The sequence below is a fragment of the Ovis canadensis genome, chromosome 1, assembly GCF_042477335.2.
Source record: "Ovis canadensis isolate MfBH-ARS-UI-01 breed Bighorn chromosome 1, ARS-UI_OviCan_v2, whole genome shotgun sequence".
In the NCBI taxonomy this organism is placed as follows: Eukaryota; Metazoa; Chordata; class Mammalia; order Artiodactyla; family Bovidae; genus Ovis; species Ovis canadensis.
The window spans coordinates 242563637-242579318 of record NC_091245.1 but is presented as its reverse complement, the minus strand read 5'-3'; the positions used below and the strand labels follow the sequence as shown (position 1 = coordinate 242579318).

General features: G+C 37.9%; 1 protein-coding gene across 1 annotated transcript in view; it reads left to right on the top strand.

Moving 5' to 3' along the window:
• AGTR1 (angiotensin II receptor type 1) overlaps nt 1–14929 on the top strand; it is a 52923-nt gene extending 37994 nt beyond the window's left edge. Inside the window, exon 3 of the mRNA XM_069563053.1 lies at nt 12904–14929. Coding sequence (XP_069419154.1) covers nt 12950–14029 — 1080 coding nt within the window. The 5' untranslated portion in view covers nt 12904–12949 and the 3' untranslated portion in view covers nt 14030–14929. The remainder of the gene's footprint in view (nt 1–12903) is intronic.
• The last annotated feature ends 753 nt before the right edge of the window (nt 14930–15682 follow it).

Genomic DNA, 15682 nt, shown 5'->3' with positions numbered 1-15682 from the left:
CCTGTGCTGTACTGTCCAGTTTGGTGGCCAGGCCCAAGCAGTCTCTGAGACTTGAAGTGTGGCTAGCCACATTTGAACTAGAATATGCTGGGGAAAAAAAAAAAAACTATACTGGATTTTGGAAACTTGGTGAAAAATAAAGTAAAATATCTCAATAATTTCTGGATTGAATACATGTTGAAATGACAATATTTTGGATATACTGGGTTAAATATTATTTTTAATGTGGCTACTAGAAAAGTTTTAACTGCATATGTAGCTAACATTTTTCTTTTGAACAGCACTAGCCGAAAGAATCAGAAACTAGAGAATGATGGGGATTAGTGAACCACAGAACATTCAAATCCCAGAAGTTATAAACCCTTTGTGGGGAGCCAAAGAAAATACATCTGTTGGTCAGACTGAGCCTGAGGGCCTCACTCTCTTTACCCAGATATTTGCTACTACAACATAAACACAGATACTATGCAATATCATTTTACCTTTCTCTCAGCATTAATCAAGTACCATGCTATAATCATTGAAGCAAAAGCATTAGATTATAATAATGAAAAATATTTCTGTTGAACTTCTGAATGAAAAAAAATCCATTAATCTTTTGAAGTTATCAGTTTTCTTTCATTAAATTCATTTCACTTATCCTTGCATTATATAGAAAGGCTGTGTTTTCAAAGTACCTTCATATCTTCCAAAGACCTAACTTTTTAAATTTAACAACCTATGAAACAGAAGTGAGAACTGGTGTTGGTATTCTTATACAAAATATTTTATAATATTTAAGAGATAATAAAGTAAGAAACTAAATTACTTATGTAGTGGTTCAAACAGTAAAGAATCTGTCTGCAGTGCAGGAGCCATAAGTCCAATGCCTAGGTCAAGGAAATCTGCTACAGAAGAGAATGGCTACACACTCCAGTATTCTTGCCTAAAAAAAAAAAAATCCTATGGACAGAAGATCCTGGTGGGCTACAGTCCATGGAGTTGCAGAGTCAGACACAACTGAGTGACTCATGCTTAGAATACTGATTTTAGGGACAAAACAAGCCCTTGAACTATACTCTAGTCCAGTGCTTTCTCTGCCAAACCACTCTGCTGTCTTTCCATCTCTACAACATATTAATGTAAAAAAGTAAATTAAGCGTAGCAAACTGAACTGTATTTGAGGAAAAAAACCTGTGATAAAATCAAAATCTAATGAACATTACCCTTTGTTGTTATTTAGTCACTCAGTCACATCTGATTCTTTGTGACCCCATGGATTGCAGCATGTCAGACTCCCCTGTCCTTCACCATCTCCCAGAGTTTGCTCAAACTTATGTCCATAGAGCTGGTGATGCCATCCAGCCATCTCATCTTCTGTCATCCCTTTCTCTTCCTGCCTTCAATCTCTCCAAGTATCAGCATCTTTTCTAATGAGTCAGCTCTTCGCATTAGGTGTCCAAAGTACTGGAGCTTCAGCTCAGCATCAGTCTTTCCAATGAATACTCAGGACTGATTTCCCTTAGGATTGACTGGTTTGATCTCCTTACATCCAAGGGACTCTCAAAACTCTTCTCCATCACCACAGTTCAAAACCATCAATTCTTCAGCTCATTCTCTTAGCACAAAAGTCCATTTAACTCTTCAAAGCATTAACTAATATAATACTTTGAAGTATTATACTACTTAGTATATTACTGTGAGGTTCCTTTATAATACTCTGACCCCACCTCTGTTTTACCTAGGCAACTGAACCACTGTAAGAAAGTGAAAGTGTTAGTCACTTAGTCGTGTCAGACTCTTTGCAGCCCCATGGATGGCAGACTGCCAGAGTCCTCTGTCCATGGAATTCTCCAAGCAAGAATACTGGAGTGGGTTGCCATTCTCTTCTCCAGGGGATCTTACCAATCCAACGATCAAACTCAGGTCTCCTGCACTGCAGACATGTTCTTTACTGTCTGAGTCACCAGGGAAGGCCCAAACTACTGTAAGCATTTGCTAAACTTTAAAAAGTTGTATTTTCCTCACAAAGAATTTGAGAGTAGGTTCGTTTCAAATAAGTTATTTTAATAATAACACATTGTACCACTTTTTTCATATTGATGTTATCTTGACTCCCTAACAGCAAAGTATGCTTTTAATTTTGTCTTGCAACCACAAACCAATCTGTCTTTACCCTGGCAACTGGAACTGCCAGTGAATAACACAGGGGTGCATGAGAGGTTCACAATCTTTGATCATAAATGGAGTAAAAATAACTAGTCAAGATCATGTTGTTGTTGTTGTTCAGTTGCTAAGTCGTGTCTGACTATTTGAGACCCCATGGACTGGAGTATGCCAGGCCTCCCTGTCCCTCATCATCTCCCAGTGTTTGCCCAAGTCTATGTCCATTGAATCAGTGATGCTTTCCAACCATCTCATCCTCTGTCTAGATCATGTCCAAACTTATAATCTTGACTTCATCAACCTAGAGTCACAACCAGATATCCAAATGCCCTGCTGAGGAAACATTTCTTTGGGTAGATAATTAATTTTTTTAAAAAAATGGGAAGAACACACTATCACTATAACATAATGAACTTATGTAATTTAGTCACTCTGTCATGTCCAACTCTTTGCAACCCCAAGACTGAAACACGCCAGGCTTCCTTGTCCTTCACTATCTCCTGGAGTTTGCTCAAACTCATATCCATTGAGTCGGTGATGCCATGCAACCATCTCATCCTCTGTCACCCCCTTCTCCTCCTGTCCTCAATCTTTCCCAGCATCAGGGTCTTTTCCAGTCAGTCAGCTTAACTCAGTGATCTTAAGTAGAGCTTATTTATCTTCAATAAAAGGCAAAATTCTTTTCATTTCATTTTTAATAAAAAAAAAAGAGTTCTTAGATCTAGTTATACAATGTTATTAAATCACTGTGACACTAATAATACCTATATCAACAGATAAATAGTTGGCTGATTTTATGATTTATCAGGTAATTTCTACTTGTCAGGCCATTATTGCCTTTGTCTTCAAAAGATGCATACCTATTCAGAAAAAAGATTATGAAATTTCAGTGTTTCAGGTTTTTTGAAGCATGACAATAGAGAGGTGTGGAGAAGCTAAGTGACTCATTCAAGGTCACCTAGCCAATGATTTGAAAAGCCAAAATTAGAACCGAGGCCTCCTTACACATTGTGCAGGACCAATTTGTAGACTATCATTCAAAGAATATTCCTGCTGCAATCAGGAAATTGGGCACTTTGGGGGAACATATACAATATACTGAATATTTAATCCTCCTAGCTTCATTAAAATTTATGGCTATGTGATTTGTATAACATTAAAAACTTTAATCTGCAATGAATTGTCATGTGGCCAACAATCTCTAGCATAAAACTCATAATACATGGAAAATCTATAATATTATCATCATTTCTTAGGGATATAAATTAATTAGTGCATCCTTTCCTTCCCGATAACTTTCCTCATACCCCTTAAAGTGGAATTTGAAATGAAGTAAAGAGTTTCTGCTCCTGATTTAAAGTCTTGAAGATGCAAATGTGGAATGGCTTCACATATAAAGTCTGGGGTTTTGTTCACAAAGTTGGATAAAGCAGCTGTTGTTGACTGAGATGCCCACCTAGGAACTGCCTCTTTCATCTGTCGAAAAAGAGGCTTGTAAACAGTCTCCAAAAGCCATAGCATGAAAATGATGTTGCCTCCTCCTTGATGGCTGAGATACTGATCTTCTGAAATGTGATTATGATTCCCTGGGGGAAATTCTGTGAGTCCATAAGTTTGAGGAATTTGGGAGTATTAAAGAACAAGAGTTCATTTATGTACAAGATTTCTTCCAAATTAGGTGCTATTTTCCTTTTCTCCTAGTCTCTGGAGTACTACTCTTTCTATACTCACTAGAAAATCTTCCATGACCTTCTATATTTAACATAAGAAGAATATTTTTCATTAACACCAACTAGTTAAAGGAAGATTATTAAGCACCTGATTAGACTTAATCACATATCTTTGATCCCTATATTTTATTTTTGAAATTTAAAAAAAAAAAAAACCTCATACAACAGAAATACTCAAGAGTTTAGGACAGACAAGAGTGGGAGGAAATACCATAGGAATGAAGAGAGTTGTTTGGGAAGCTTGGGATATTCATCACAACCAACTTGTTTAAGCTCCTGATAACCAGGAGCTTCTTAAGTGGAGAGAAATTTAGTTGTAGACTAGTGTTACATTATTAGATATTAAAGTATTGAATAATTTCCAAGAAGCAAAAATTTAGTATTAACATTATATTTTCCTTGAAATTTATACCCTAACTTGGAAAGAACTTCTGAATTTCCTTTCATAGCTGAGTTCTCTAGCTTCTTGCACTATTTTGGACAAAGCAAAGGTTAGGACTGGTTGAGGATGACAGAACATTTAACCACTGTCACCAGAGTTGGTTACACTTGGTATGAACAGAAATAAGAAAGTAGTTTGCACTGCTTTCATTTCTTCTGAGAGCAGGCCATGGTGGATGATATTGATTTAGTAAGAGGGTCAGAAACCATTACTTAACCACTTAGACATACAACACTTGTATTCATTAAGTTTGAGAAGATTAAATCTGAAGTATTTAATTAATATGGCATTAACACTTTTACTACATATTTTTGTATTAAGAGAAGATTCATCTGGGAATTGCAGAGGCAAATGAAATCATCTCCAAGGAAAGTAACAGAGAAGGAGTCAGGCTGGGACTATCAACCAAAAGCATGGCATTCTCCTGTGTGTCTGACTTGAGAGTAGGTCACGTGCCTTATAATATAAACTTTCTGCCATGCTTTCTTCTACATGGCTTCGAGGATCCCCAGCATAAAGGAGAATGTCATCCAGAAAGACCTGGATGCTTCATCAAAGGGCACAATGGAGAGGGTGGAGCAAGAAGGACAAGACTATAGTCTAAAGCTTATTGGATCCAAGCAACTTAACTATTTTCACCAAATAATGTGTAGAGCAACTTCCAGTAAAGTTGAGGACAATGGATTAAGCAATCATGGATATTAACCTTTTTTCTCTACATTAAATATCACATTAGAGCACCGAAGAAGAATTAAGACCACATGGGCCAGGGACAGACCAACACCAGATACACAGTTGACATAAAGTTCTAATGACTTTACCAGAATGGAAATAAAGACCACTAGACTCATGTACTGAAGGCAACTGAAACTGGGTTTCCTGGTTAAAGCCAGGAACTGGAAAACTACTACCCATTATGATCTAAGACTAAAATAACTTTTGTAGACCAGTAAAAATTTGAAAATGGGTAGAGGGCCTAATGGCTTCCCTGGTAGCTGAGTTGGTAAAGAATCTGTGTGCAATGCAGGAAACCCCAGGTTCCTGGGTAGGAAAAAATTCTCTGGAGAAGGGATAGGCTACCCACTCCAGTATTTTGGGGTGACTCAGATGGTAAAGAAGAGACCTGGATTCAATCCCTGGGTTGGGAAGATCCCCTGGAGGAAGGACTAGCAACCCACTGCAGTATTCTTACCTGGAGAATCCCCACGGACAGAGGATCCTGATGGGCTGCAAACTGTGGGGTCGCAAAGAGTCAGACATAACACAACTGAGTGACTAAGTACAGCACAGCACCGAGGGCCTAATATGCAGTAACTGCAAAGTAAGGGGTAGAAAACTAGGCTGAGAACTGGCTCTAAGAACTTTTCCAGATCAACTGAGAGTCGTATGTCCAAGCAGAAATTTCACCCACCACCACCATCCAGACACTCAGACCTCCTAAAGAAGCTAATTTTCACTAGAGATGGACTCACAGTCAAAGACTACAAAGCCTAAAATGAAGGCAAATGCTTTCATGTCTGTAGATGAAACAAATAGAATTTACATCTGGAGAACTACAAACAGTAAAGCAATTGAATAGGTGCTCTTAACACAGATATGCAAAATGTTTAAGGAGGTAAGGATCCCATAAAATAAGAACAGAAGGTTAAGATATGAGAACAAGTGGATTTGAAAAAGAAACAAGTAGAAACTCTAAGAATTTTAGTGCCAGCTTCTATGATTCAATGAATTCACAAACAGATACTGACTTAAGAGTTGTTCCCTGTAGGATGCCTCACTCATTACTGGGGGAAGAACACACAGGAGCAAAATCAGTTGCTTTCTAATGACTGAATAATAAGATAGGATCAATAAAGAGAATGACTTTTGAACAGGATGGTTTCTTGAGCTCTCCATCACGACAAGAAACTTACAAACACTGACATACTCTTTCTGATATTTAAGAAAGATACTTTGATAGATTATCCTAAAATATAATTACTTGGTCTTTTAGTTCTCTCTTTATTATCATAGGAAACTTCAGAGTGTTTTTTTTTTTTTCTTCAGATTGCAAACTCATTTAAAAAGGAGCTTCTAATGGACAATTTAATTAGATTGGTTTGGGCTTGAATAAAAGCTTAAGGAGGTATTAATATTCTAATCAATTTTTAGAAATGTGGTGGACCTAGAGACTGTCATACAGAGTGAAGTAAGTCAGAAAGAGAAAAGTGAATATTATATATTAAGTCACGTATGTGGAATCTAGAAGAATGGTATGATGGTCTTGTTTGCAAAGCAGAAGTAGAGACACAGACATAAAGAACAGACGTATAGATACCAAGGGGAAGGGCGGGGTGGGAAGAATTGGGAGACTGGCCTTGACATATATACACTATTGATACTATATAGAAAATAGATAACAAATGAAAATCTACTATATAGGGAACTCTACTCAGTGCTCTGTGGTGACCTAAATGGGAAGAAAATCCATAAAAGAGAGGATACATGTATATGTAAAGCTGATTCACTTCGCTATACAGTAGAAACTAACAAAACATTGTGAAGGAAATATACTTCAATAAAAATTAAGAAAAAAATACAAAGCTGTTCTTGAAAAGTCAAAAAAATATTCTAATTGAAAGTCTTGGGGGAAATATTCATAGAATTTAAAAAAAAAAAAGATAAAAAGAAAATCTTTCTCAGGTTTGTTTTTAAGAACCAGGGAAGCTGTCAAGGACTGCAAGGTAATTCCTACTAAACAACCAGTAGATAAATGTGGTGTGGCCACCGTGAGCCAACCTTGTGTTTGCAGCAGACTGAGAGTTCCCACCTGACTCACGGAAAATGTATTCAGCTGCTTAAGATTATTTTTTACTCATACTTTGAGAGAACAGCTTGGTGTTTTTAACCTTTGAATGGCAAGAAAAAGAGCTTACCAGTGATAAACTTTTTTTTTTTTTTAATCTCTCATGCTTTTTCGACTTATGGCTGAACCAGCCCTTGCTTTGCATTCAAAATAATATAGTAAGATCCACATAAAACACACTTATTAAATACTTACTGCTTGAGAGATAGAGCCAGTACTTTTAAGTTATCTTATTTAATTACAACAACAATTTAGTGCAATAGAAGGCATTGCTTCCATTTCTTATAGATGAGGAAACTGAGACTTATATTCAGAGAAATGGGATGACTTACTCAGAGCTACACGTATCTGTAAGTGGTAAAGGAAGATTCATTTATGAGCATTTTGACTTTGAATTCCATTTTCTTTCCCCCAAGAGGAAATGATGTTGTAGAGTTCATGTAAATCACAGAGCCTAAGTAAAAGCTACAGCAAGACCCAGGAATAAAGAGAGATGGCCCCTCCTATGTTTTCACTCAATAACCTATCTGCCTGTAACCCTACTGGGAGAAGCAGCAGAATGAAACCAAAAAATTAGCTGCTTTCTAGGACTCAAAAGTTTGAAGACCACATCTCTTCCTCCTTCAGCTGCTCACCAAAAGAGCATCCTTTCAAGCTTCAGAGAGAAGCAGCCTAGTCTTTTCCATTTAATTGAAAAATAATTTTAAAAATAAATTAAAAAATAAAAATAATAATAAATAAATGAAAAATGGTTAAAAAATAAAAATAAAATAAAATACCAGTGGATTAAATGTCATTATAAAATAAAATAAGAGAAGCAGCCTAGTCTTTTCCATTTAATTATTATCAATTGAAGGCGACTCCAATCATAGGAGTTTCATTCTTCTCTCTTTCTCAGAACCAGCTTCCTCTAGGGAAGGTACGAGTGGCAACAGTGCAGACTAAGAGAACAATATTTTTTACACACCTGTAAGGCCTGGGTCACCCTTCCATCCAGTACACATTCATACACCATCCATACCCAGAAGGTTTTGCAGTATCTATAAATTTACAGGAGCAGTTTCCCATAGATGAAGCTGCAGACGCTTGTAAAGAAGTTCAAGCGATGATAAAATCTCTAGTCTACCTTAGCTGGCCAGATGCCTGCCTTTAAGTGCTAACCACTCTGATTTTCATACATCCTCCAAAGCCTACGGGGCCATCTCTGGGAAGCATCCCTGATCATTATCGGAAATCCTCACCACTAGGCAGGGTCAGTAATAAATACAGAACATTTCACATGCCTAAGTATGGTATAAGGATTCAACACATTGGAGATAATTCTGGCTTTAAGACTCCTAATCCCCCAGCTAGACTCAAATTATCAGGAGGAGCAGAAAGACTGCTGTTATTCGCTTTGCATTCCTTACCCCAACACATAATAGGTGTTGAGTGAATATGGGATGAATGGATAACTGCCTGATAAATGCACGGTTTGCATTTCTGCCTCCTTATGCTTGTTCCTGATGTTTTCATCACTGAAGTTCCTCTCCCTCTCTCCTTACTAGGTAGGAAGTCTTGGCCATTACTTACATAAACATTTATATAAAATGTTCTTCCAATTAGTATATTCAGTGCTATGCTCAGAGTTTCTCAAGTAATATACTCATTAAAACAATAGATACCTCACTCAAATTTCCAGAGATATTTCTCTAGTTGTTCAGAGCAACCTTTTATATTAGCCAATATAGATCGATGGAAATTTATGAAAAGGCTGACCTCAAAATGTGAAAGAATTGGACTACAAATCCATGTTTATAAACTGATGCTTTCAAATACAAAATTTTCCACAGGAATTCTTTTATAAATGATGGTTACAATTCAGGCCTACTCAATAAAATGCTACCCCCCTAGACAAAAATTAATGGAACCAACCCGAGTTATGTGCCCTCAAAGTAAGATGAAGAGAAGAAAGAGAATTTCCTCCCTGCTCTTGGGCACCCAACTCAGGGCACCCAAATGTATTCCTTCCTTTTAGTGCCCTTATGCCCAAATTGAAACAAATATTTAACTCTCCCTATTTTCAGTTACAGAGTTATGGAGTTCAACCCAGGACACTTTTAATCTTTGAGATTCTAAAACCTTGACATTTTCAATTTTTCCTAAGGCAAAATCCAACTTATCTCAACTAGATATTAGAAGAACAAATAATTAATCCACATTAAGGTGTAAATAACTGCTAGCCATTTATGAAGCATTTACTTTTTTAACAGAGAATATTTGTTTACCTAAATGAATATATACTTCTAAATTGGCATAATTTTAGTAACTATGACTTTTTTAAAAACAAAATCAGGAAAGTGTAGAGAAATCCTTCTGGGTGAAAAAGAAATAGGTCAAACTTCCCTCATAACCTAGCCCTAGTTTCTATTAAATTATTCCTTCTTTTCATCTTCTTTTGTCTTGTAAACCACAGATTTCTAAAAGTACCAAGGGTTTATTTTGTCAATTTAAATTGCGTTGGGTTTAGGTTTTAGCTCATTATCAAAAGTGAGGCTCAGGTTGACACTGAGCATTTTCTATCAGATTCTTTGGGAGCAGAATGTAAATTGATTTCATTAGCCCCCTAGAAATTAGTCTCAATACTTTCCACTTACAGCTTTAAGTTATATAATATTCACCCATTCATGTGTCCACTTGTTTTCTTATTCATCAGACATTTATCATCTGCCTTCTGGAAGGTATGAGGGTTTACACTAGTGAACAAGATTATTCCAAACAGGCCTTATCCTCAAATCACTTACAAACTGGTGGAGAAGACAGATAAGTCAACATGCCATTATAATATATAGGTCAAAACCTACATCCAAAGTGCCAAAAGAGCACAAAAAAATGGAACAGCCTATTGCCCAGGCAAGTTAGGAAGGCCCCACAGAGCATGTGACATTTGCTGAGACCCCCGTGAATGAGAAGATAAGAAAGGGATTTAGTTCATACAGCTCTGACTACAAAAGGAGAAGATAAAGAGGGTGTAGAGCCAAAAACCTCAGGTAGGGAGAATAACTGCGCCCCTTGGGGGAGGCAAAGAGACCACTTGCTGCTGCTGCTGCTGCTGCTGCTGCTGCTAAGTCGCTTCAGTCGTGTCCGACTCTGAGCGACCCCATAGACGGCAGCCCATCAGGCTCCCCCATCCCTGGGATTTTCCAGGCAAGAGTACTGGAGTGGGATGCCATCGCCTTCTCCAAAGAGACGACTTAAGAACCTCTTTTTCCCAGTGTTATATTTTATAATCTGGCTAATTGAGACTCATCCTTCTCAGAGCACCATTTCACTGCTACCTTAGGTGCATGTGTTCAGCCAGCTCTCCCAGACACTACGTGCAGCTCTCCTGGGCAGATGCAGTTCAGTCCAGTTCAGTCTCTCAGTCATGTCTGACTCTTTGTGACCCCATGAATTGCAGCACGCCAGACCTCCCTGTCCATCACCAACTCCCGGAGTTCACTCAGACTCACATCCATCAAGTTGGTGATGCCATTCAGCCATCTCATCCTCTGTCGTCCCCTTCTCCTCCTGCCCCCAATCCCTCCCAGCATCAGAGTCTTTTCCAATGAGTCAACTCTTCGCATGAGGTGGCCATAGTACTGGAGTTTCAGCTTTAGCATCATTCCTTCCAAAGAAATCCCAGGGCTGATCTCCTTTAGAATGGACTGGTTGGATCTCCTTGCAGTCCAAGGAGCTGTCAAGAGGCTTCTCCAACACCACAGTTCAAAAGCATCAATTCTTCGGCACTCAGCCTTCTTCACAGTCCAACTCTCACATCCATACATGACCACAGGAAAAACCATAACCTTGACTAGATGGACCTTTGTTGGCAAAGTAATGTCTCTGCTTTTGAATATGCTATCTAGGTTGGTCATAACTTTCCTTCCAAGGAGTAAGCATCTTAATTTCATGGCTTCAGTCACCATCTGCAGTGATTTTGGAGCCCAAAAAAATGAAGTCTGACACTGTTTCCACTGTTTCCCCATCTATTTCCCATGAAGAGATGGGACCGGATGGCACGATCTTCATTTTCTGAATGTTGAGCTTTAAGCCAACTTTTTCACTCTCCTCTTTCACTTTCATCAAGAGGCTTTTTAGTTCCTCTTCACTTTCTGCCATAAGGGTGGTGTCATCTGCATATCTGAGGTTATTGATATTTCTCCCAGCAATCTTGATTCCAGCTTGCACTTCTTCCAGCCCAGTGTTTCTCATGATGTACTCTGCATAGAAGTTAAATAAGCAGGGCAGACTATAAAAGCCTTATTCCCATTCCTCTTCTTACCCCGGACACTTTGCTACAAGAGGAAGCAGATCTAGGGACCCATGCTCATCTAGGGACACACTCCTGGTGGAGCAATGGGGTCTTTACCCAACATCCCTCCCCTACCTGGCCAACCTTGCTGATGCCTAGGGCTGCCTTTCACCTCAGAGCATACCTGTGCCCCATCCTGCCTTGTGACCGTCACAGCACCTTCAGCTCCCCTCCAAGGGTTTTTAGATAGACTCTTGTCTAGGGCAGACTATGATGCTTTTCTAAATCACGTCAATGAAAAGCTTGATTGTTGATTATGTAAAATGTTGGAGCAAATATTTGCAGAGATCATTATGGAGCTCATTTCAGAGCATCTGATTCTTCCTAAAATCCTAAAGAACTGCTGCTGCTGCCTTGAACCCCGACAAAACACATTTTATTGGCAATCCTGACCTAATCTATTCATTTTACACCCTTTATTAAGCAAATGGTTAATTGAGATTAAACTCTAGAAATGGCTTGCGGGCACAAAAGTTAGGAGATTCAGGCCCTTTTGCTACACTGAGTTGGAAGCTAAAGAATGATACAGGGTGCTCGGGGCTAGTGCACTGGGATGATCCAGAGGGATGGTATGGGGAGGGAGGTGGAAGAGGGGTTCAGGATGGGGAACATGTGTACACCTGTCGCAGATTCATGTTGATGTACGGCAAAACCAATACAATATTGTAAAGTAATTAGCCTCCGATTAAAATAAATTTATATTAAAAAAAAGAATAAGTGGTGATTGCATGTAATGACCTGGAAAACTATACAAAAAATGCTGTTCCCCAAAGCCTTCAGCCTTCCCTTTTATCCCCTCTTAAATCAGTTCCTCAGTAACCTAGAGACAGCAATTCCAACCACTTAAGAGAGGATGCTAATAATTTCTATACCTAAGATTGTGAGATGAAAGAAATGGTTCAAAGAATAAGGTACAGCTTTGTCACATTTCTGAGGTTTAAGACAATTAGCCTTGCATACCTAAGGAAAAGCTCGTCTTTCTGAATAACTAATTTAATTCAGTAGTACTTTCTGAGATTTACATTATGTTTTTTAATCTAGGATTTACTCTTAGAGAAAAAGGCAAAGGACCTATGTGAATATTCACCTAGGAACCCACTTCCACTGATCTGGGGGATATTCATCATTCCCTAGAAAAGCAATGTGTTCTGAAACTTAATTTAAATGAGCAATCTTAGATTTTTAAGATTTAGATTTTAACCTAAAGATTTTAAGATTTTAAAGATTTTAATGTGCAATCTTGGATTTTAAGATTTCTGCTCACAGCTTTTCTCCAGAAAATATGATCTGATTTTTTTTTCCTAAAACTAAAGTTGAAGTACTGTATTTATGAATAAGAAACAAAACTATTTGTTTACAACTGGAAATTTCTTTTTTTTTTCACCTTTTTCATTTTTATTTTTTCTAGGTGCATTTGGCATAGTGTCTGAGACTGACTCAGCCAAGAGATCAAAATGATCCTCAACTCTTCCACCGAAGATGGTATTAAAAGAATCCAAGATGACTGTCCCAAAGCTGGAAGGCACAATTACATATTTATCATGATCCCTACTTTATACAGTATTATCTTTGTGGTGGGGCTATTTGGAAACAGCTTGGTGGTGATTGTCATTTACTTTTACATGAAACTGAAGACTGTGGCCAGTGTTTTTCTTTTGAATTTAGCTCTGGCTGACTTATGCTTTTTACTGACTTTGCCGCTGTGGGCTGTCTACACTGCTATGGAATACCGCTGGCCCTTCGGCAATTACCTATGTAAGATAGCCTCTGCCAGTGTCAGTTTCAACCTCTACGCCAGTGTGTTTCTACTCACATGTCTAAGCATTGACCGCTACCTGGCTATTGTTCACCCAATGAAGTCCCGCCTCCGGCGCACAATGCTTGTGGCCAAAGTCACCTGCATCATTATTTGGCTGCTGGCAGGTTTGGCCAGTTTGCCAACTATAATCCACCGCAATGTATTTTTCATCGAGAATACCAATATCACAGTTTGCGCTTTCCATTACGAATCCCAAAATTCTACCCTCCCGGTAGGGCTGGGCCTCACCAAGAATATACTGGGATTCTTGTTTCCTTTTCTGATCATTCTTACAAGCTACACTCTTATTTGGAAGACCCTCAAGAAGGCTTATGAAATTCAGAAGAACAAACCAAGGAAAGATGATATTTTCAAGATAATTTTGGCAATCGTGCTTTTCTTTTTCTTCTCCTGGGTTCCCCACCAGATATTCACTTTTATGGATGTGTTAATTCAGTTGGGCCTCATTCGTGACTGTAAAATTGAAGATATTGTTGACACTGCCATGCCCATCACTATTTGCTTGGCTTATTTTAACAATTGCCTGAATCCTCTCTTTTATGGCTTTCTAGGGAAAAAATTTAAAAAATATTTTCTGCAGCTTCTGAAATACATTCCCCCGAAGGCCAAATCCCACTCAAACCTGTCAACAAAAATGAGCACACTGTCCTACCGCCCCTCGGAAAATGGAAACTCCTCTACCAAGAAGCCTGCCCCAGGCACTGAGGTTGAGTGACACGCCTGAAATCTGTCTGTGAAGTCACCTTAGAGAAGAAGCAAGAAAAACATTCTTGCACAACACCTCACTACCAAATGAGCATGGCTGCATTAAAGGATAAAATAGATTATGTGGACTGAACTGACTTGTCTACAGCTCTGAACAAAAGTTCTTTTCCTTTGCAACTCAACAAAGCAAAGCCACATTCTGCCATGTTTTGCATTAGATAGATGATGCCCACTCAAAGAACTGATGTCAGAAACTGGATGAAAGTGTTGATTTGGAAAATTTTACTGGGAGAAATGTCCTCTCCCTAGTCTGCTCTTGTTCTGTTATATTTGATTTCCACATGAAAGTACTTAGAATATGTTAAACCTCAAGAGGAGCAACAGGAGAGCAGAGCTTAAGACTGCCATGCCCAATTTCCAAAGGGCGGCAAAGCTTTCGTGTTTATTTAGCTATTAGCAACTGTGGCCCACTTGTACCTGCTACTGTACATTTCATACAAAGACTCGCTAAGCAGTAGTTGTCAGGTTCCAGACGCTTTTGTGAAATCCAACCCGTGTCCTATAGATTCACATTGCCAAAATATGCCAGCTGAGTGGCTTATTTGTGTAATGATGTTACTGTAGTCATGTATAAAAATTAAATTACTTGTAAAGGTGTTATTCCAGTCCCAGGTAGTCGTCTTAGTTTTATTTCAGATCTAAGAAGTATATATATTTTGTGGTGAAAAGACTATATATCATAAAATATGCCTTACTGTTTTAAAAAGTATATATTCAACCTGTGTATGTATCTCTCTAAACTGCTGTTATCTTATTAAAATTTAGCAAAGTCATATTCACGTAAAATAATGTTATTCAATGTATTTAATCTTCATTACTTAAAATAAATGTTTTTTTTTAAACAGGACAACTGTGAATAAGTACAAATGTATTTTCATTTAAATCTTGATACAACTGATAGTTTAATACTGTTGGTTTTAATTTAATATCCTGCTATTGAAAATACGAAGAACACACTTTCTTCCACTGCACAACATGGAATAAATACACCATTTTGAGCTTTCCAAAGTTTGTCATGCAACAAAGAAAAACTCGTTCCTTATAACACTAAAATAATACATTATTTTACACAAAATTTTAATATGGTTTTTCTATTCACATACATGATAATTGTAAGAAATAGAGACTATATAAGAAAGCAGTAAAAAAAAAAGTCATATTTAGTTCTCCTGCTCAAAAATTACCATTTTAACATTTGGGTACCTTGTTATACTTTTCTTGTATTCATTATATACACATACATGTTTAAATCATGATACTGAAATCATAATGTATTTTGTATGCAAATTTTCCCTTTAATGACATAGCATAGAAGCTTGCTACACCATTAAAATTTTTTCCTAAAACAATTTAATACTTGATTTAGAAAAACAGTTATTGAATCTTTATTGTAGGAGACTTCCCTACAATGTGGTCCAGGGCTAAGACTCCATGCTCCCAATGTAGGGGACCTAGGTTTAACCCCTGGTCAGGGAACTAGATCCCACAAGCTGTAACTAAAGAGCCTGTGTGCCAAGACTAAGACTGGGTACTGCCAAACAAATGTAAAAATAAATAAGTAACTGTATAACATTACAAAATACAGACACATCAGTTTGCTAGT